This window comes from Brachyhypopomus gauderio, unplaced genomic scaffold (assembly GCF_052324685.1).
Source record: "Brachyhypopomus gauderio isolate BG-103 unplaced genomic scaffold, BGAUD_0.2 sc67, whole genome shotgun sequence".
Lineage (NCBI taxonomy): Eukaryota > Metazoa > Chordata > Actinopteri > Gymnotiformes > Hypopomidae > Brachyhypopomus > Brachyhypopomus gauderio.
In genome coordinates this window covers 1,378,790-1,400,420 of record NW_027506888.1, presented here as the reverse complement: position 1 = coordinate 1,400,420, position 21,631 = coordinate 1,378,790, and the positions used below count along the sequence as shown (strand labels likewise).

The window sequence follows — 21,631 nt, the reverse complement described above, 5'->3', positions numbered from 1 at the left end:
TGATCCCATCTCTGTGTCTAGTGTTATTGTCTCAGGATCTGTCCTTGTGTCAGTCCCCAAGGTTATCACTCACTTTGTCCCTGTACCCATGTCTGTCGTCAGGTTTTACCTTGTCCCCTGTCCCCGCTCGCACTCCTGTATCTTCATCAGTGTACCTTGGAAGTCATAGGATTGTATAAAATCATAAAATCATAAAGTCATCTTTTTGCTGGAAAATATTGAAATAAAAAAGAAGAAAAAACGATGGGTAAATGCGGGGGACAAATTTCAGTCGTGGTGAAAAATCACAATTGACAAATATGGCACATTATATATATATATTTTTTCCATTTCATTTTACAGTATTTTATTAGTTTACAATAGTATGAATATTTTATTGTATGCCATTATCCCATAAAAGGGAGACAAGTAAGATACATTTTTGTAACACTTTAGTCTTCAAGAGTCAACAATCATGCATGATCTTCGGTAATGAAATACTGTATGAAATTAGTGAAGTGTATAGTGCAGTGCTATGCAGTTTTTAACTTGAGTAGGGAAATACAGCGAGGCTGGGCACAGAGGGCTATTCCAGAAAGCGGGTTAAGTGACGAAACCGGGTAAGTAAACAGAGTTAACAAAAACTCAGGGTTTTTCGTTCCAGAAACCGAGCTTAGAGAGAACCTGAGTCAGTTACTATAGCAATTTACGCTCTGAAGCTAACTTGCTTGCTGGCAAGTTAACTTGAACCTAAACCCAAGTTACAAACACGTCATCATGATGTGTCCTTTCCTCGAGTATCCTGTGGATATTGAAGCTCAGTTTATTCGCCGAACCCTTCATCGGGAACGCTCTATAAAACCCCGAATAGACATAGGCCTCTATCATTTTCGGATTATTTTTTATGAACGTTATCGTTTTTCAGCACAATCCATTACTTACATTAGTAATATTATTAAACATCACATTTCAAATATTACACATCACGGATCAGCCCTTGGTTCTCTCCAGATTTTTATACATCAATCTTCGTTTTTTTGCTAGTGGAAGTTTTCTTTATAGTGTAGGACAGGGGTCGGCAACCTATGGCACGCGTGCCACCGTTGGCATGCCGAGGCATAATCACTGGTACGCGGCACGCTGGACCAGCATCAACAAAAAAAAATATAAATGAATATAAATTATTATATTTGTAGCCAGTGGTACTTGGGGCTGTGGTTAATGGGTTGCGAGTCGGCATTGGCTGAGCTTCCCGGGTTTTTTTGTGGACAGGCCGATATATGGGCAGCTACGGGGTCCTGTTAGCAGAAGTAGCTAAGCTTGCCAAGCCTACGGCGTGTGTGGGATCAGCGCGAGTCACTGCAACGAAGCCAGAGTTTGAGACTGAGAGGCTGGTTGGAGCTGCGTGTGCGTGAGTGCTGGCTTGTGTGTATTGCAGCACAGAGAGTAACACAGAGCTCAGAAGTAACTAAAGGTATGTTGCGGTGTAATTCCCCCCTCTTTGTGTGTTCTTTTTATCTTAAATATTGACTAGTAATTTAGCCTTGTGCTTAGGCTAGCTGAGAACTGCACTATGGTCATAAGAAGTTGACTGGGAGAACGATAGAATTGCTGCCTGTGAATGGGGTATGTATCTTTTAACATCCGTCTGATACTGTGCATATTTTAATAGACTGATGGATTTAACTCATTGATATGGTGCTTGTGTCGTGTATTTTCTTTTTAGAACCATTTAATGCTATGACTGGTGAAGACTGTTAGTAGATTGTTTAAAGCTAACATGCTATGTTCTCTTGCCCCTTCCGTTAAACAGATTCCAGTGTGTTTTTAATGGGGCTAGCTGCTGTTTTCTTTTTGATTTCTTTTATGTAGCTGTTTTTACTAGGTCACTACGGGTTTTATGATTAGATGTGAAATCAGGCATGAAAATCTGTCACCTTTCGGCGAAATTCGCCGTTTTGAAGTTGTCTGTAGTTGTAACTGGTGAATCCAGGGACGGGTGAGGATAACATTCGCGCCAGGGCTGAAAAGGTTGAAGATGAAGTTGTAAACGCTTGTCGTTTGAGTCTGCCCTGTGCTTTAGCCCATGTTAGAAAATAAAAACACGTGAACCCTGGTATTTTTTACACATTTTCGCTGCTGATGTATTTATTGGTTCATTAAGACGTAATGGTTTTGACTGAGCCATTCTGGAATGGCGAAAGCGGCCTCTCGCGTTTAAGGATCTGGCTCCATACATTGAATCCATTGACAAGACAGTCAAAATTTTTAAAATGGATTTTACTATATTTTACGGAGCCCATAAGGTGACATCATGTAAAAAAAAATAATAACGCGTGGGAACGAGATACTAATGTCGCCTTTCACACGCTGCAACAAAGTTTATTTTTTCACAGCAAAGCAAGCAGATCCCAGGGATGTTCGCAAACTGACTGCCCAAGGAAGGTAAACCTGGCTTTATATAAAGTAATACTTAATTATCTTGTTCGCACTCGTTAAGCTGGGCGTACACTGTACGATATTTTAAATCGTGTACTCAGCTCCAGCTCAAACTGTACGACTAAATCGCAGGGTTTAAAAGTTCACAGCTCACGATTCATATACTCACACTATACGACCCGACGCTCTCATGCGATCTCACGAGGAGCGATTTGAATTTCAAACATGTTTGATATTCTTGCGACGCCGCGATTTCTGATCGGGAGTTGGTCGTGAGGTGTGAATCGCTCCTCGTTTACCTGTGTAAACTATACGATGCACGACACGCGATTGAGCCGAAACTCGGCCCGATCGAAAAATAGTCGCACGAGTGAAAAATCGGCTGAAAATGGGCCAAAAATCGCACAGTGTACGCCCAGCTTTAGTAAGTCGTTCGCACGCGTTAGTAAGTCGTGGCCACGCGTTATTATATTTTTTACATGATGTCACCTTACGGGCTCCGTAATATTTGGCATCACCTGTCGCTGTATCCCCATGACGTCACATGCCCCGCCCCCCGGTCTTCTCACCTTTTTAACCCCTGACCCATTTTCATGCCTGGAAATATAAGTGCTGTTTTCTTTTTCCAAACACTTAGGTTTATTTTTAACTATTTTAACTGCTGCTCTGACTCCTAGAGTATATAACAATTGTTTAATTGTTATTTGCATTGATATTTTGCCTAAGGGGGGGTCTGGCTACGACTAAATATATCATAGGTTTATTTAGATCCGGGTAATGAGACCGCTATATTCTCAGTAATTGTAGTGGTGTGCAGTGATCACTCATTTGATTTGCAGTGGAATTTTCTTATTACTAGTATTGGGTTTTCTTTTTTTTTTTTTTTTTTTTTTTTTTTTTTTTTTTTTTTTTGGAAGTATAGTCACTACTGAGTGGTTTAGCTGTCCCATCCCTAACCCGGATATTTTCCGTTATGATTAGTTTATTTATATTTAGTTGGTAATTAAAGATTCCTGTTTTATTATTTTCTTATTTGAGATTTACAATCATTATTTCTCTTGCTTGCCTGTCAATCTTGTGTGACCAAATTCTGTAATAAAGGAAATTTATATTTTTCTTGAAGCAACCTGTGTGTATCGATATTTCAGAGCTCCCCTTGCTCTAGGAATAAACTAAGGGGTGGCGTAGTCGGATTTTGTTAAATAGCCAAAAAGGGGGTTACGGGCCACATATTAATGGATTATACTTTCGCGAGTGACCGTAGCGCGCGACTCCGCACAACTTGCGCGAATGTGTCTGGGGGATTTGATAACTCAAACAATACATTCTCAGATTAATTAATTAACTTTTTGGCTCCATTATTGAATGTCTTACAACAAGTTTAAATTGTTATTTGTCCTGTAAACCACCATGCAACAAATTATGGCATGTTTGATATTTTTGTGTAAATAAATAGTATAAATAGATATTGTTCCATTCAATAAATAAGAGATGAATAAGTACTTTATTTTGTAAAGAGCAGAAAGATGGCGTAGAGCAGTACCGAACTACAATTCCCATCCAAAGATTTTTTTTTTAACGCAATACGGAAATACCGAAGTTTACTTGCCACTTCATTTTGGCGCCACACGATAATGTATTGTTTCTGTAGTTATGAAAAATGCTGGCTTTATTATCTGTAAATCTCAATATAAAAGAAAAAATGGCAAAATAATGACAGCTGGGCAGGACAACTTGGTATATGCTAAAATAACACTGTTATAACTAGCTACATTTTGAGTGCTGTTCATTCAAGGTGTTCTGGATCAACAGTACAGGTAAGCTAAGCGTTGTCTGCTGAATTGGCTATGGTATGCGAACAAGTTAATATGAAAAGATATTTCGGTTGAATGATTAAATTCAGGTCCGGCGATGTTTCTTCTATAGTACTGATATTGCATACGCGTCGTGTTACATATCAAATAAGTGTGTCGTTGCTATGTTGTTCAGAATAAACTTCCCTCAGTGGTACGAATTGTACAATTCTTCACTGGTTGAATCATTTAAATATTTGATACCTATTGGTTGAACAAACGTCAGTACTCATGAAGTGCACTAAAACTGCATTAAAAACACCAATTTGACATAGAACGTTTGTATTTCTCAATGGCGCGGTTCAAGTTATATGCATTTAAGCGCGATATTACGGTATTCCGCTGCTCACGGGGGAAAAAACACTCCTTAGTGACGTGGGGCTCTTGGTTGGGTCAAATGGGGACTGAGTTACCAGGGGGAGGCCCCTTTAGGAGTCTGGAATATTATTTTCTTTTAAATGTTAATATAATTTAAAGATCACAAATGTTAACTAGTGTCAATGTAATGTTTTGGGAAGTAAATTGATTGATCGATGGATATAATTATGTCGTAACCTACATAAGTGTCTGAGGCCATGGCTGAGGTGCCCTTGGGCAAGGCACCTAACCCCAACTGCTCCTCGGGTGCCGGGCTAGAGCTGCACCGCTCTGGGCATGTGTGTATGGGGAGGAAACAGTGCCAGTTTGAAAAATAATCCCTACTAGGCAAAAATGGAAATGCAATCCGCAAAATGCATTGCTTTTCCATACAAACAAGCAGAATACGTGCCAAAATGAAATGCCAAAGCACTGTTGCATTACATTTCAATGCACTTTATCTCTTTATTGAAAAACAATACACACGAATTTGCATTCAAAACCAAAATGCTGAATTTGTGCCAGAATTGCATATAATACAGCTCGAAATGTAATCACGGCACAGAGGTATTGCTTTTCACCGTACGGTATTTCAGACATAAATGTCTCCTTTAAATGTAATGATCACGAGATTTATTTAATTAATAAATTTAAACACTGATGTGATAAACATGCCACATTGAAAAGTAAAAGCGCCAGTGTGTGTGGATTTGTATTTAAAGAAAGAAACGCTGAATTCGTGCCAGAAGCCACCTTGAAATGCAATCGACTGAACGTCATTGTATTCCACTGTGTCTCTGCGAAGCTGTATTCATGCCAGAATGAAATCTAATCACTGTCCAATAGGAACGCTCACCTGAATTTGGGGCGGAGCTTAGACTCCAGTCAGAAGCAATCGCTCGTAGTTGGACTTGAAAGCAGCAGAAATGTCTTTTCACGACAGAATAAAAGAGGAAATAAACAGTCTAATTGGACAAATTGAGGCTGGTGCAGTTACAGACGACTACGTGCTTAACTTAATTAAGCTGAAGGTGCTGGACAATACTGACAATGGACCTTGAAAGTGCGGTACATGTGCTTGAATTCCACCTTGTATAGGTGGATGAACCCTGCAAACAGTGCTGAAGAGCGGAATGCGACCTCGACACACCACAGTGGAGCTCCTGCGATTGCTACCCGTATTTTCCAGATTATAAACCGCTACTTATTCCCTCACGCTTTGAACCATGCGACTTATAATGAGGTGCGGCTTTTCTGTAGATGTTTCTTCACCTGTCAGGGGTGGAACAGAAAGTTAATCAGGTGGTAGGACAAAGTTGTAAATCAATGAAGAAAGTGCTCATTTTCATTTAACTCATGCAAGTTGCAGGCACGATGGATAATTTTTTTCAAACGAATGTGTTGTGGCAAATTCCGACTCCCCTTGTTTGCACACGCATAAAAACACTACAGATGATATTCCGGAGTTACAGTGATTTTAACTTGGGTCATTGAGCACTCTAGTTTTGTCCTAACTAGATATTTAGACATAATGCTACTGTAATACTGCAAAGTCGTGGTCAGAGGTGAACTTCGTATAGCCAGTGTGTATTTTATTTAAAATAATTAACACCCTTTAGCCAGTGTGGCTTTGGACATAGATAATTCCGTGCCGTTTGCTGTGATGGATAATTAAAGTCTAGCTCTTATTTATACATAGAAACATAAATCGACAGTATAATCTGTAGCATCTTTATGCGCGGATAAACAAATTCAACACAACACCGGCCGAAAGACCTTACAGGCATGAACTCTGAACTGTCAGGCACCGTTCAGAAACTGATCAGTTCAGTTAAATGTACAATGAGTCCCCGCTTAACGATGGGTTTAGAGACTGAAATGTCCGTCGTAAAGCAGCTTTCGTCGTTAAGCGTGACCCTAGATTTAGATACGCTTTATCATAAATACAGTATAGAAAAAACGAACAATGTTCTCGTGCGTACAGCGTGAGAGAGCGATCGCGTTGCTGAGATGGGCTTATCGTACACAACACTCCACTACAGTCCACTACACTCCACAATCTTCGCAGTTTGAGATTTGTTTGGTTACTTATTCGCAGCTCCTTATTCGGCGGCTGAAGTTGGTTCCTTATTCAAAAAGGTTGTGCTCACGATGCGTGTTTGCTGCACACTTTGTTTAAAAGAGATAGGTTAAACAAACGAGCATAGGAGCATACATTTAAGAGGTTGTTTCCCATACTGATTTTGTGAATGTAGAAAACTAATATATATATATATATATATATATATAATGGTTTCTATTTCAAGTCATTCCAATTGTATGCGATTTGTACATGATTGAATTCGTCAGCATTTCTAACGTAAGGAAACATGTTCTTAGATTTGCAAACCAAAAACACAGAAATGCTGTTCTAGAACACAAATGAATCGGAAGAAGAAATACCAGCACACAACATGGCATATTGAGCAGTGGGCATTTAGGTGAACGGATTTAAAGGGGCAGGTTCAGAGGCTTATTGAAGGCCTTATTGATGGTGGGCCAGAGAAATAACAAATGCATCATGAAGAACAGGTCACTCCCTAAGAGAGGAACCTGATTTTAGCCTGATCCAACATCATTTAATACCTCAAATCTATCTGGAAACATGGCATATTGAGTAGTTAAGCGCACAGAAAGTGCACCGAAATGTTTCAGAGGGGCAAGTTCAGAGGCCTGCTGTATGCCTGTAATGCGTTGGGCCAGACAAGCAACACGTGCATCATACGTAAATGGTTTCTATCTGTAAGAGACACCTCATTTTGGCCTTCAATGTTTAGTCGATTGCATTTCAAGGTGGCTTCTGGCACAAATTCAGCGTTTCTTTCTTTAAATACAAATCCACACACACTAGAGCTTTTACTTTTCATTGTGGCATGTTTTCATCACATCAGTGTTTAAATCAATCTCGTGATCGATACATTTAAAGGAGACATTTGTCAGAAATACCGTACGGTGAAAAGCAATACCTCTGTGCCGTGATTACATTTTGAGCTGTATTATATGCAATTCTGGCACAAATTCAGCATTTTGGATTTGAATGCAAATTCGTGTATTGTTTTTCAATAGAGATAAAGTGCATTGAAATGTAATGTAATAGTGCTTTTGCATTTCATTTTGGCACGTATTCTGCATGTTTGTATGGAAAAGCAATGCATTTTGCGGATTCCATTTCCATTTTTGCCTAGTAGGGATTACTTTTCAAATTGGCACTGTTTCCTCTCCATATGTGTGCACCACAGCCCCCTAGTAATCATGTAGTGTGTGTTTGTGTGTGTGTTTTAATTGCACAGATGGGTAAATGCGGAGGACAAATTTCGATTGCGGTGGGAAAAAAATGACAATTGACACATATGGCACATTTTAATTTCATTTTTCATTTTCACCCCTTGCATGAAATGGTTTAGTCTGTTTTACCGAAGGGCAGTGGACGTTGTATTTGAGTTATAGAAGATGGTGCCCAATAAAGCTAAATTCGGATTTCAGAAAAGAAAAGACAGACAGGAAAGTGTTAAAAACGAAATTAGTGAAAGCAACTGCTAACAAACCTCTTTCCCAAGTAAGGTGAGCCCAAATGTGAGAGCAAATAACCTACATTCAATGAACTTTCGTTATCAAACACATAACACCATGATTGTCAGTGCTAAAATTTAAAATAACGTAATGCCTTTTCTGTAATCTGAATTAAACTCTAAATAAATTTGTTTGCATAGCCTACCACAACATTGCAATAGTACACTAATTAGAAAAATAGTTACATTAATATTTACTAACATTTTGTAATTTTATAAATATTTCATTTCAGTTTTAACCATGGCAGCATCCATCCTTCTTGAAGTGCTGGATCAACTGATTAAAAAAGAAGTAGATGTGTTCAAGTTTCACCTTATCCATTCCCCACCAAATGGCTTGCCATTTATTCCACCATCAAAGCTGGACAAAAAATCAAGAACAAGAGTGGCACACACAATGATTGAAGTTTATAAAAACGATGTTCTCAAAGTTGCTGTAGAAATTTTGAAGAAAATGCAAAAAAATGATCTTGCAAGGAAAATGGAAAACAAGATACAGGGTAAACATCAGAAGCCTGATATCACAAAGCAATCTTCAAAGAAACGAAGGCTGTCCATGTCACAAGGCCACTCTGGGAGCTCATATCAATCATCTGATCAAGATGAAACATCAACTGTGGTAGACCCCAGGCTCAGAAAAATCCCAAAATCCCAAAAAGGTAATGACATTTAGCTACTTTTGTTTAAATTCGTATTTAGTTTTAAATGTCTACTTTGACCAGGAAATCATAGTTTCATCATGTATAATGGGCTGTTTTGGACTACAAGGCACAAAAACATTTGCCACTCCACCCTCTAGTCTACTTCCCATGTGAAACGACACTGTTGCCTTGACCAAAATGGCTTTTCTCATGGTGTGTAACCACACAGCAGCTTTCCCATGCAGTCTGTTTTTATCTGTAGTTCTTGTCAAATGCAGACTGCACCTTTTACCTTAAAGTCTTACACAAAATGATTTGCATTTATTGTTGAGTAAATGCAAGAGCAGGAAAACAGGAACATTTTAAAAAGCATATTTCCATGTATTAAATTATGTATAACATGACGCCTTATGCCATCAGCAGAGCTAATATGCGTCTTTATCTAAATTTTGCATAGAACTGAATTTGGCAAAATTTGTGAAAGAAGAGGAATTAACTTAAGGGCTTCTTCTACATAGATAAGTCAGCTTCTCCACAACTTCCTATCACCACAAAAGTTTGTAGGTGGGTGAGCTCACGGGATCTTAAAGTCAATCTCTCTTACTGCTCTGTCCATGAGCATGTGTGAACTTGGAGTCCAAAACCAAAGGCCTTAGGTCTTTTGAATCTGTCAGTCATTCATGTGTAGGAAGTAAGGGATGTTCTAAAGCTGTTGTCAAAATATTATAGTCAGGCACAAGAAGTCTCAAATTCCTGGAGAACTTCTGTATTTAAACTATCCAACTTCATACATACATACATATAAATTGTTCAATCAGTGTACATTTATATGTGGCCTAATTAATGAACATAATGTATCTTTTTTATATACCACTTTTCTTTTCTTACAGATTTTCAGAGTATTATGACAAATCATAAATCCTTCTTAAAGAAGGAAAGTCAATTTGTAATTGAAGGAACTTACAAAAAGAAAAAGATTCTACTGAATGATGTATTTACAAATCTTATAATCACAAAAGGAGAGTGTTATGAAAGATTAAATAATGAACATGAGAATTCACGATCCACTTATGAGACCAGAATCAACTGCAATGAGATCTTTGGGGACAATGAAGGAGAAATAAAAACGGTTCTTACAAAGGGGATAGCTGGCATTGGAAAAACAGTCTCTGTGCAGAAATTCATCCTCGACTGGGCTGAAAATAAAGCTAATGAAGATATAATGTTTCTGTTTGTACTTCCATTCCGCAAGCTAAACCTGATTAAAGATAAACGCTGGAGTCTTCATGGACTTTTGGTTCACTTGCATCCTTACCTTAAGCACTGCAGTTCAAGCCTTTATTCAGACAAGAAAATTTTGTTCATATTTGATGGCCTTGAGGAAAGTAGAATTGCAATGGATTTTAGACACGTTTTAGCTGTCAGTAATGTCCTCATGGACTCCACAGTGGATTCTCTGATAATGAACCTCATCAACCGGGAGCTACTTCCTTCTGCTCTTATCTGGATAACTTCGCGTCCATCAGCAGCCAGTCTGATCCCCTCCAAGTACATTGATCGTGTGACAGAGATCCAGGGATTCAATGATCAGCAGAAGGAGGAGTACTTCAAAAAAAGAGTGGATAATGAGGACCAAGCAAACAGAATCATCTCGCACATTAAGGCAACCAGAAGTCTTCATTTCATGTGCCACATACCAGTCTTTTGTTGGATATCAGTAACTGCGCTTCAACGTTTGCTGACCCAGGAGTCCAAAAAAATCCCCACAACTCTAACTGAAATGTACTCTCACTTTCTGCTTGTTCAAACAATCACAAAGAACACAAAGTTTGAGGAGGGACATGAAAATGATTCAAAGAAACTGCTAGAGTCCAACAGAAAGATGATTCTGAAACTTGCTGAAGTGGCTTTCAAACAACTGCTGATCGGTAATGTGATGTTTTATGAAGAGGACCTAAAGGAGTGTGGCATTGGTGTTGCTGAGGCTTCAGTATACTCTGGATTTTGCACTGAAATATTTAAGATGGAATCTGAGTTTTATCAAACAAAGGTCTATTGTTTTGTACATCTAAGCTTTCAAGAGTTTTTTGCTGCTCTCTATGTATTCTATTGCTACCTATGCAAGAACATGGATGAACTGAAGATGTTTCTACAGAAGACCAAATCAAAGGTGTCTGGAGAAATTTCTTTAGAAACATTTATGAAATGTGTAGTGGATAAGGCCTTGGAGAGTAAGAATGGGCACCTTGATCTTTTCCTCCGTTTCCTTCATGGCATTTCACTGGAGTCCAGTCAGAGTCTTCTACAAGGTCTAATGCCCCACATGCAGAACACATCTGAAAGTGTTAAAAAAATGATACAAAACCTGAAACGGGGCCAAAAAAAGCATATCAACCCTGAGCGATGGATCAATCTCTCACATTGCTTGATTGAAATGAAGGATAACACTCTTCAGGAAGAAACTCAGAGTTACTTGAAGTCCAATAAAAAATCAAAAAAGCTTTCTCTTGCACACTGCTCTACAATGGCCAATATGTTTCAAGCACAGGATGAAGTAATGGATGAACTAGATCTCAGAAAATACAATACTTCAGAGGAGGGCTGCAGAAGACTAATCCCAGCTGTGAGAAACTGCAGAAAGGCTATGTGAGGTTTTTTTTCCCTACATTTTCTGTATCAGAACTGTCAAGCATAGAAATTACAAATGTGTTCAAATGGGTTTTGTCCATATAATACTTTAAATTATGTGTGGTATGATTTCTTTTTTACAGTCTGGTAGGTTGTAATCTCACCAACCAGTCCTATGAAAACATCGCTTCAGCTTTGCAGTCAGCAAACTCACCCCTGAGAGAGCTTGACCTGAGCAACAATGATGTGCAGGATTCTGGAATCAAACTGCTTTATGATGGACTCCGGAGTTGCCACTGTGAATTGGAAATTCTTGGGTAAACATGACATCTTTCTAATACCTTAAAATGAATAGAAAATTTCTAATTCTGACTTTCATAGTATTGTGAAATGGCTGGCACAGAGAGAGCAAGAGGCGAAAGAGAAAATAAAATATTCTTTATTATCCATCCTGAGCATTGAGCTCGAAAACAAAAGAGACAGCAGCAAAGCTAAAGTGATCAAGTGAGCAGCAGGCTATAGGTGGTAGACCTAAATTTTAATTGTTTAATTGTTTTAGAATTAGAATATAGGTGGTAGGCCTATGTTTGAGTGTGCTGGTAAAATGACGTGTTTGCATGAGGCATGTAGATGCTGCAACACAAGGCAGAGATTGCACAGCACTAAATGCAGAAACCTGTGTGCTTAAATAAGTAGAGTAAGATGGGCAAAGGGGAGATTTCCAGAATAAACCAATAGGTAGGGCTTGTGTGGATCTGGCAGTGTCGGCAGGAGTTTGAGGAGTGTGAGGGGGCGTATCAGTAGGGGTTGGTGTGACTGTGGGTGTGGGCATGTCAGTGGGGGTTTGTTTGTGAGTGAGCGTGTCTCAAACAGCAGAGCTGGCATCCCGTGACAGATGATATGATAATTTTTTTAAGAACTGATGAGTTTTTTGCTGTACTTTATTCATCAGTCATACTTTAAACCAAATAGTGGCATTCAGTACTACATCATAAATGTTATATTATATATAGTCCTCTAAAAAAAGCTGTTAGCTTGACTAAAACCTAGAAAAATTTAGTTTAAAAACCTAACCATAAATAAATAAAAAAAAATAATAAATAGGTGGTCAGGATTCATAAAACATGACAGTAACCACATGTAGTCATGCTAAATGTGGTATTTAATTCCTATTCAAAAAGTTAATTAGTAGACCACTGTCAGTTTGCCACAGTGCTAAAATTTCCTGTGCACTATGTGAAGGCCAATCAAATTTGATATGTAAATGAAGCCATGCACATTAAAGACCCAGGGCAAGACACTGGTGACAGACTAACTCCTGTTGTGACATCAGAGCCCTCTTGATTCTTGTTTTCCATTTGTGCTGAATAAATGTTTAGATCTAGGTTACCAGTCAATGTAGAGATATTCAGTAGTTGCAATTAATCATTTGACTATATTTTAGCAAGTATTTCTCTGATTTTCTTCAAAAGTCTCTCAGGCTGCAAACTCACCAAGTTGTCTTGTAAGGACATTGCTTCAGCTCTTTGCTCAGTGAAGTCTTCCCTCCGAGACTTGGACCTCAGTTACAATGGCCTGCAGAATGATGGAGTGAAGCATCTCGCTGTTGGACTAAAAAGCCATCACTGTAAATTGCAAATATTGAGGTCAGTGTCTGAATTAAAAGTGCTATGGGGTCATGGGGAGTGGGGACCTTCTCTGAAGTCAACTGTGTTAAATGTTGTCATTGTAAATAGTCATTTTCACTGAATGAGCTGTTCACATTACAATTCCCAGGGTGCCCTATGTGTTTTACCAACCTGTGTTTTGATACAATTTTCCCCTTCAATGACACTTTGTTTCTAATAGCTTTTTATTTCCTTTTACAGGCTCTCCAGTTGTATGTTGACTGGGGAATCATGCAAATATGTCGCCAACACTCTGAAAGCAAAATCAACCCTCATAGAGCTGGACCTGAGCTGCAATGACTTGCAAGACTCAGGAATCAAACAGATCTGTATTGGACTCAAAAGTTCACATTGTAATCTTAAAGCTCTCAGGTAGGTGTTTAGGTGCACAAATTTATAATGAACTAAACGAATTGCATAAGTCAAATCCAATAATTTATGATCTACCGCTAGATTTTAGATTACAAACAACAGAAATGTTCAGGCAGTTGAGACAGACTCGAGGTTTGTCTTTGAGCAACAAAACTAATAACAGGGCCTGAAATTCATTTTTCAAAATGAGTGGGAATTCCCCCCTTAATTGTGTCACATAAGGGGGATTTCTACATTTTGGGGGGGATACTTCTGGTGAACCTAAATACAGGTCTTGCTGTGCTTCAACAAGATATATATATATATATAGATATTAGGGGTGGGACGCGATTAAAAAATTTAATCGAATTAATCGGAAGCTTTGTAATTAATTAATCGAAATTAATCGCATTTTAATCGCATTTCAGTATTTAACATGAGAAATATTAATTTAAGTTTGAATGATGAATGAATCAATGAACATAATCAAACTTCAACATCTTGTTTATTTTTCCACCAGTCTACTACACAGACCAATATATGAGTGCAGAAAACAGTTCAGAACATTGGAAATTCTGACCAAAAATGTTTTTTAATTTTGGGAGTTTTGCTCAGGATATTGGAAGAATTGAAGTAAATCAGAAGATGTTTTTTAATACCATTTTAGATGGTATACTTTGGTATACGTGCATCGTATAGTTTACACAGGTAAACGAGGAGCGATTCACACCTCACGACCAACTCCCGATCAGAAATCGCAGCGTCGCAAGAATATCAAACATATTTGAAATTCAAATCGCTCCTCGTGAGAGTATCGCACTGTTGAAGCAGCTCCACGAGCCGACTCTCCGCAACGAGTTAGTCGTACAGTTTGAGCTGGAGCTGAGTACACGATTTAAAATATTGTACAGTGTACGCCCAGCTTTAGCTGCAACATGTTTTGCGTTGAGGTGGTAACGAAGGGTGAAAGTGCTCCTGTGATAAGCGAACTCCTTCCTACATAAAGTGTAAATAACACTATTTTTGTTTGAACTTCCATCTGGAAGTTTCTTATATTTAAATTTCCCATCCACCAGCGTAGCCTCTTTAGTCATCTGCATCATGCTCATCTTATCGTGTGTCCATATAATCTGTACGCCTGGAACTCGTGCACTGAGAAACATTCCACGATGCAAAAGTGTATCGTGCGTTAAAATGCGTAAATTTTTTTAGTGCGTTAATTTTCCTGTAATTAATTAATCGAAATTAACGCGTTAAAGTCCCACCACTAATATATATATATATACACACACACACACATATATATGTATTTAATATATATACATTGTAACTTGTCTCTTGGTTCTTCTCTACCCTGATCTGTCCTCTCCTTGGTCTTTCTTTTCAAAAAAAAAAAAAAAAAAAACATTCCAACTGCTCTCTTGGAGGGCCAAGCTGAAATTAGCATACATTGGTTAGGCTTGTTATAACTTAATTTTACATCTGTTTTGTGTGCTGAAATGTGTCATCACATCACAATCAGCTGACTGGGCATCAGGCAGAATTTTATGCATTGCAGTAATCCAGGGTTGCCAACTCTCACGCAATGAGCGTGAGACACGCATTTGACCGTCTTCACACGCACAAACGCCATACATCCGATTTCTCACGCTGAAAAAATCTAGTTTATTTACCTCTGATCTACATCTATGATTCAATGAGTTACTAGTTTGCTTATATCGCTCTGATATAATACTTAAATGTGTCCATTTTACACCCCCCCAACAATTTACACATGCACACCCCGCCCCTGGCCAATATTTTACACACACGCCGCCACCCCCCCTACCTCCCTCCCTCCTAAAATCAAATCTCACTCAGTGATAAAGTTGGCAACCCTAGTAATCTGTTTTTCTGCCCTTCTCCTCCGTTATTGACCACCTCTTTCAGATCAGCCTCGCGCTTTCTTTCAGTGCTGCTGTATGAGAGACACTAGCCGAGTGGCGACTTAAAGTCGATGTTTTGTAGCATCGGCTGGTAAAAGGCACAGCATCGTACATTTTACAAATCGAGCAGCTCATTTCACCGCTATTAAGTTCAAGCCAAGGATATATTCTTGACCAGTTGGACTGAAACATATCTTTGGACTGCTGCTTTAGTTTACTACCGTCACCTGTGTGTGAATCCTGAGGATTAGTTTGATCAACGTCGCCGCCACTGCGGTGCTAGGAAGAGTGAGAGCGCCGAGTGTAGCGTCCAGTACGGACGTCGGTCTGTCCGACTATCTGTCCGTCTCACAATACAAACAGAGCTATTGTTTTGCTGAACGTTTTCGCTGTAATTGTGTGCGGGAGCTTCCCGCATTATTATGGATAAAATTGCGGGAATCGAAGAAATAGTGCGCAATTCCCGCAATCCCGCACTGAAATTCAGGCCCTGTAATAAGAATGTGTAGATCTGTTTAAAGCCTCTCTTCTAATGATAATCCATTGCTATGTTTTGTGCTATTATTTTAATGTTTTCATACATCAAAGCATTTCCAAAATTAAACAAAAACATTACAAAGATCATGAAGCTACTATTTCTTCCTCTCCTACAGACTTTCTGATTGTAAACTCACAGTGGACTCATGTAAATATATAGCTTCAGTTCTGCAAAATGCAAACTCATCCCTGAAAGACCTGGACCTGGCTGACAATAACCTGCAGGATTCAGGAATGGAATACCTCTCTGTTGGAGTAAAGAGTTCACACTCCAGTCTGGAGATACTAAAGCAAGTGTCTTGCAAAAATAGCAGTCTTGCACAAATCTATCAGTACTAGAACCTTATGTACTTTTTACACAAGAGTGTGTTTAGACTTTGATACATGAAGTATTTAAAAAAGAATGTATGCGAATTTGAAAGTGAAATGTACTTAATATCTGAACATATATCTGACCAAATGTCTTGTATGATGGGGAAAAAATGTGAAGAAATGTGACACGAAGAAATGTGTTTCCTCTTTTTATCAAGTGCTATCTCAACTATAACCATTGCTTCTAGATTTGTTTGTGTTTCATCTCTTTCTTTAACCCCTCTATTCCTATGTATAGATTGGCTGGCTGTTGCCTCACAGAGAACGGCTGTACTACACTTGTTGAAGCTTTGCATTCAAACCACACACACCTGAAAGAGCTGGATTTGTGCTACAATTACATAGTTCTGGAAGCAAAACAACTTTTCTCTTACCAATGCTGTAATCTGAAGTAAGGAAATCCATGTATGGATACATGTATAGTGGTTTTAACATTATCAACCAGTTTATGAAAATAATTTAAATACTTTTTAATAAACACAAGCCTATATATTGGCTTTAATGAATTCAGTCTTATAAATAACACTTTGAAAGTACAATTTGTGTGTGTGTGTGTGTGTGTGTGTGTGTATATATATATACACACAAATTTGCACTAGTCCTTTTTCTCCTTCTCTAGAACAGACCATGGAGGGCAACAGAGAATGACAACAGGACTCAAAAAATGTACGTTTTTCCATTCTCACACACAAATGAATGACTCTAGGACTGCAAAAATTTCCATTTCACATACATACACAAACAAACTGTACACAGCCAAAGCGTTCATATTGATACAAATGTATTTACCTTGGGAGGTCTGACTGTCACTTTTACATATATTATGTGTATACAGCCACTTACCACCTCAATGGTGGGCCCACCTATAAATATGTGTACTTAATAAAGTGTGCAGTGCATGCAAATCAGGTGACCGTGATAAGAAGATAGTGAATATGTAAAACAATTAGAATAACAAATTTTGTATGCAGATGCTTGCAAGCTGACGCTGGACCTAAACACTGCAAATTCTCATCTCTCCTTGCTTAATGGGAGCCATGAGGTAACGCGTGTGGAAGAGGATCAGCAATACGACCACAATAAACAGAGATTCCAGCATGTGGCACAAGTGTTGTGCAGCGAGCCACTGTGTGAGCGCTGCTACTGGGAGGTCATGGGGTGTCCAGGGGCTGTTATTGCAGTATCATACAAAGGAATTGGCAGGAGGGGACACACAAAATATTGCTTGTTTGGACGGTCAAAAAAGTCCTGGAGCTTAGAGTTGTCCGATGGTACTTACTCTGTGTGGCACAATAATAAGAGAATGGACATACCTTCTGGTGTGTGTTTTTCCAACAGAATAGGAGTGTATGTGGATTGTTCCAGTGGCACTCTTTCTTTCTACAGCATCTTGAATGCAAGTGAAGTCCACATCCACACAATCCACAACACATTCAGTGAACCCCTCTTTGCAGGGTTTGGACTGAAGAATTCCGGCTCCTCAGTCACTCTTTCAAACACGGCTGATCTTGAAGATCCCTCAAGATCCACTGACTGATCTGCAGATTATATTTTTCTCTGGTGGTGTCTTTTCTGACAACGATTTGGATTAATCATGGGATTAATAAAAAAATACAATGTATGTATGAAAAGTGCTACACAAATAAAGATTATTATTCAGAATTAAATTGACCCAGTTTCCAGTTTTCTTATGGAAAGTAGTTGTCTGTGATCCTACTGTCCACAGACTGGCTGATGGTTTTATTTAGCTCTCATCAAGGTTTGCTGCTCCTTGGGGGTTAGACATCAGGAATCCTGTGTTGTGAGTAATGCAGGCATGAAAATCTGTCATCTTTCGGCAAAATTCGCCGTTTTGAAGTTAAAAAGGGTTACCTATACCTATGCACAATAAGATCATGATGGAGCTGACTGAAGAGGCTAAACTGGTGGATGGGAAATTTAAATATAAGAAACTTCCAGATGGAAGTACAAACACAAATAGTGTTATTTACACTTTATGTAGGAAGGAGTTTGCTTATCACAGGAGCACTTCCACCCTTCGTTACCACCTCAACGCAAAACATTTTGGAGCTAACGCGCAGGTCAGTAATGATAACTTAGCTGCTAAATGTATTCCTAGTATGATAGGGTGACCAAACGTCCGTATTTCACATCCTGTCCCGGGCCTCCCGGGTTTTTTTAAGTGAGGAAATGTCCTGGTTTTTAAATTACCTTCATTGGACCATTAAGACTGGATTAAACTTTCGCAAGTGGCCGTAGCGTGCAACTCCGCACGCGTTTATACTAGTGCTGTCAATTCCAGGTGCCGCGATTAAAACTCCTCACCAGGATTTTGCTCAAGCTTGCTAGATTTTCTAATTAGCAATCCAGGTAAAATTAGTGGAATCAACACAATCCAGGAAGCCAGAGCAAAATCCTGGTGAGGACTTTTAATCGCGGCACCTGGAATTGACAGCACTAGTTTATATATGACGCTTCATATTGTCTGCAGTGTTGTTCGCTCTGTGGTTGAAGATAAAGGCTTACAAGAAGCGCTGCACATTGCGTCAACTGATGCAAGTTACGAACTACCTTCCAGAAAGACTATGAGGAAAGGGAAGTAAAACAGGTTATTGTGAAGAGCGCCACAAATGTGTCTCTGACTGGGGATCACTGGTCCTCTGTTAGCAACAAGAATGATCTTGGTGTGACAGCTCATATTATAGATGATGAATCTATAGTTGATGAAGATCCAGTCATTTGCTTTGAGCATGCAGAAGACCACTTGTAGGCACTATGTAGATATCTGTAGCAGAGGCCTGGGAAATTAAAGAAAAATATACCTTCTAAAATGGTATTAAAAAACATCTTCTGATTTACTTCAATTCTTCCAATATCCTGAGCAAAACTCCCAAATTTTTGGTCAGAATTTCCAGTGTTCTGAACTGTTTTCTGCACTCATGTATTGGTCTGTGTAGTAGACTGGTGGAAAAATAAACAAGTTTGTTGAAGTTTATGATTATGTTCATTGATTCATTCATCATTCAAACTTAAATTAATATTTCTCATGTTAAATACTGAAATGCGATTAAAATGAGATTAATTAATTACAAAGCTTCCGATTAATTCGATTATTTTTTAAAATCGCGTCCCACCCCTAATATATATATTAGGGGTGGGCATAGATTAATTTTTTTAATCTAGATTAATCTCACTGAAATCTTGAAATCAATCTAGATTAATCTATATTAAAATGACTCATATGCGTGCTACCCAAGTAATGAATATCGCAAAAAGATTTTTACGCTAGGAGGAGGTGGAAAAGTTAGACTATCGCATCGCCAAAATTCAGAAAAACTGGATGGAAAAGGGTTTTTCGCATAAACGATGACGTATCATGCCTCAAGTCATGTGGTTCTGTACATGATCGCGATGTAAAGATGGCAATTGCATACAAAAACAGTTCTGGAGAGAGCAAAAATTGAATTTAAGTTCTCCATGTATAGAAAAGAAAAATAAAAAAATGTTTCAAAACCTCAACGTGCAAAAATGCGTAACTGCCAGACGGACGTAAAACCACTATTGTTTGGTGTCCGCTCACGTGATCTAAAGTTTATTCGCATAACTGTAATGAATGGAAACAAGTCTTAAGTCGCATTTTTTTCTGCCGAAACTTGGAAATTGCGCATTATTTTTTCGAAAGGTTTGGATGGAAACCCGGCTACTGACTGCTTGAGAAAGCTGTTCTACTTTGATACTTGAAGAAAAAAAAACATGCTCAATAAATGTAGGCTACTCGTGTTCAACGGTTTATTCAGTTAAACATGAATTTGTAAGCCTATATATATATTGTGACGGGCAGGGGTGAGCAACGAAAAGGAAGCGATCACGCCAAGTCTCAGGGAAAAATGATGGTTTAATAGAAAGTGTGCAAACCTAAAACCCCTCCAAATTAAGGATATAATGACCAGCGGTCAACTGGTACAAAGACAAGACATATATAGGCAAACAAACGACCCTCAGGTGAGACGGATCACGGGCTCCGCCCACCTGAGGGACGCACATGACGTCACCAAACAACAACAACAGCCGCTGTGGACAGAGGCGGCCGGTAGGGGGCCGCCTCACCGTGACAGACCCCCCCACCAAGCCGCACTCCCCTCCACTGGGTGTGTGGCACACAGCGGCTGCACACAAAACACGAAGGGGCAGGAAGGCAGGGACAGGCATGAGTCCGGGAGCTGAAACACAAAAACACACATTACACAGCTCTCCTCCCCGGGCGGGACCCTGGACCGACCGGGCCATTAACAACACAAAACCACGCCCCAGTCGGTCACAGGGCCCTCACGCCCTAACCGGCATTCAGCTGGTAAGCCCCACGGGTGTGAGGACGAGGGGCTACGGCTCCTCTCTCGTCCCTCGTGTGTGTGTGGGTGTGCAGGCTACCTCTCCAAGGCGTAGCTACTTCACCTCCTGGACCTACCTCCTCCCAGAGCTGACCCCTGCCTTCTGCTAGGGGTCACCCCAGCCTCCTGGGGAGCCAACCCCTCCCGGGGCCTCTCATCTCAAGGTGGACTCCTCCACCCAACCCAGGAGCACCAGAGACCGAGGCCCAGAGCACCCCCGACGCGGGCTACGGAGCAGCCCCAAGGGCCTCCTGGTCACCCCAGGCAGGAGGGAGGATCTCCATCCCCAGCAGGAGCTTTTCAGACCGGAGCCCCATGGTCCCCAAACATCCGGGGGCCCCAGCCCTCTAGGGAGGGGCTCTTCACGACCGGGCTCCGGTCACCCCACAACACAAGGGAGCTCCTGCCAGGTGGAGACCCCCACAAGGTCCAGGAACACTGCCAAGGAGAAGCACCTGCACAAAGAACACACCCTCACACACACACACACACACACACACACACACACACATACAAACACAAAACACAAACGCGCCTTACCCTATTCAGGGCCTCCCTTGGGAGAGACGCCCTCCGTGCCACACCCCATGGCACGGGACCACAGCCGGTCCCCCCCCAAACACACATTTAAGGGGAGGAGCATGCGTGGAATTACATGTAACAGTTGACAACACGCTAGGACAAAACACACACGCAAATACTAGACAAACAAAAAACGGTGTACAAACAGTAAACGAACGGGTTCAAAACGTGCATGCTCTACATAAACACAATAGTGACGCGCCTCTCAGAGTCGCAGTCGCTCCCCACATTAAACACAAGACACACGGGGAGCGAGGCGACCGTGACGAGCGGCGACCGCGTCACACACATTAAACACTAAACA

At 40.0% G+C, this 21,631-nt stretch overlaps 1 protein-coding gene across 6 annotated transcripts; it reads left to right on the top strand.

Annotated features, from left to right (window-relative positions):
* Positions 1 to 1,304: 1,304 nt before the first annotated feature.
* On the top strand, positions 1,305 to 18,028 carry LOC143490813 (NLR family CARD domain-containing protein 3-like). Of its 6 annotated transcripts, none has more exons than XM_076989292.1 (11): positions 1,305 to 1,453; positions 1,539 to 1,605; positions 8,470 to 8,895; positions 9,768 to 11,523; positions 11,649 to 11,822; positions 12,978 to 13,151; positions 13,374 to 13,544; positions 16,102 to 16,275; positions 16,596 to 16,748; positions 16,977 to 17,023; positions 17,329 to 18,028. In XM_076989292.1, the coding sequence occupies exons 3-11, from the start codon at positions 8,478 to 8,480 to the stop codon at positions 17,892 to 17,894; spliced, it is 3,633 nt and encodes a 1,210-aa protein (XP_076845407.1). In that variant the 5' UTR covers positions 1,305 to 1,453; positions 1,539 to 1,605; positions 8,470 to 8,477; the 3' UTR covers positions 17,895 to 18,028. The 6 variants fall into 6 exon arrangements, with proteins under 6 accessions (XP_076845407.1, XP_076845404.1, XP_076845406.1 ...); XM_076989289.1 differs by having other exon boundaries at positions 1,534 to 1,605; XM_076989291.1 differs by having other exon boundaries at positions 1,522 to 1,605.
* The last annotated feature ends 3,603 nt before the right edge of the window (positions 18,029 to 21,631 follow it).

What these genes read in the sequence shown, in the direction of transcription:
- LOC143490813 (XM_076989292.1), top strand. Translation starts at nt 8,478, where the DNA reads ATGGCAGCATCCATCCTTCTTGAAGTGCTGGATCAACTGATTAAAAAA. An exon ending in TGTAATCTTAAAGCTCTCAG is followed by an intron (nt 13,545 to 16,101) that starts GTAGGTGTTTAG and finishes CCTCTCCTACAG; the next exon opens with ACTTTCTGATTGTAAACTCA. An exon ending in GACAACAGGACTCAAAAAAT is followed by an intron (nt 17,024 to 17,328) that starts GTACGTTTTTCC and finishes TTTTGTATGCAG; the next exon opens with ATGCTTGCAAGCTGACGCTG.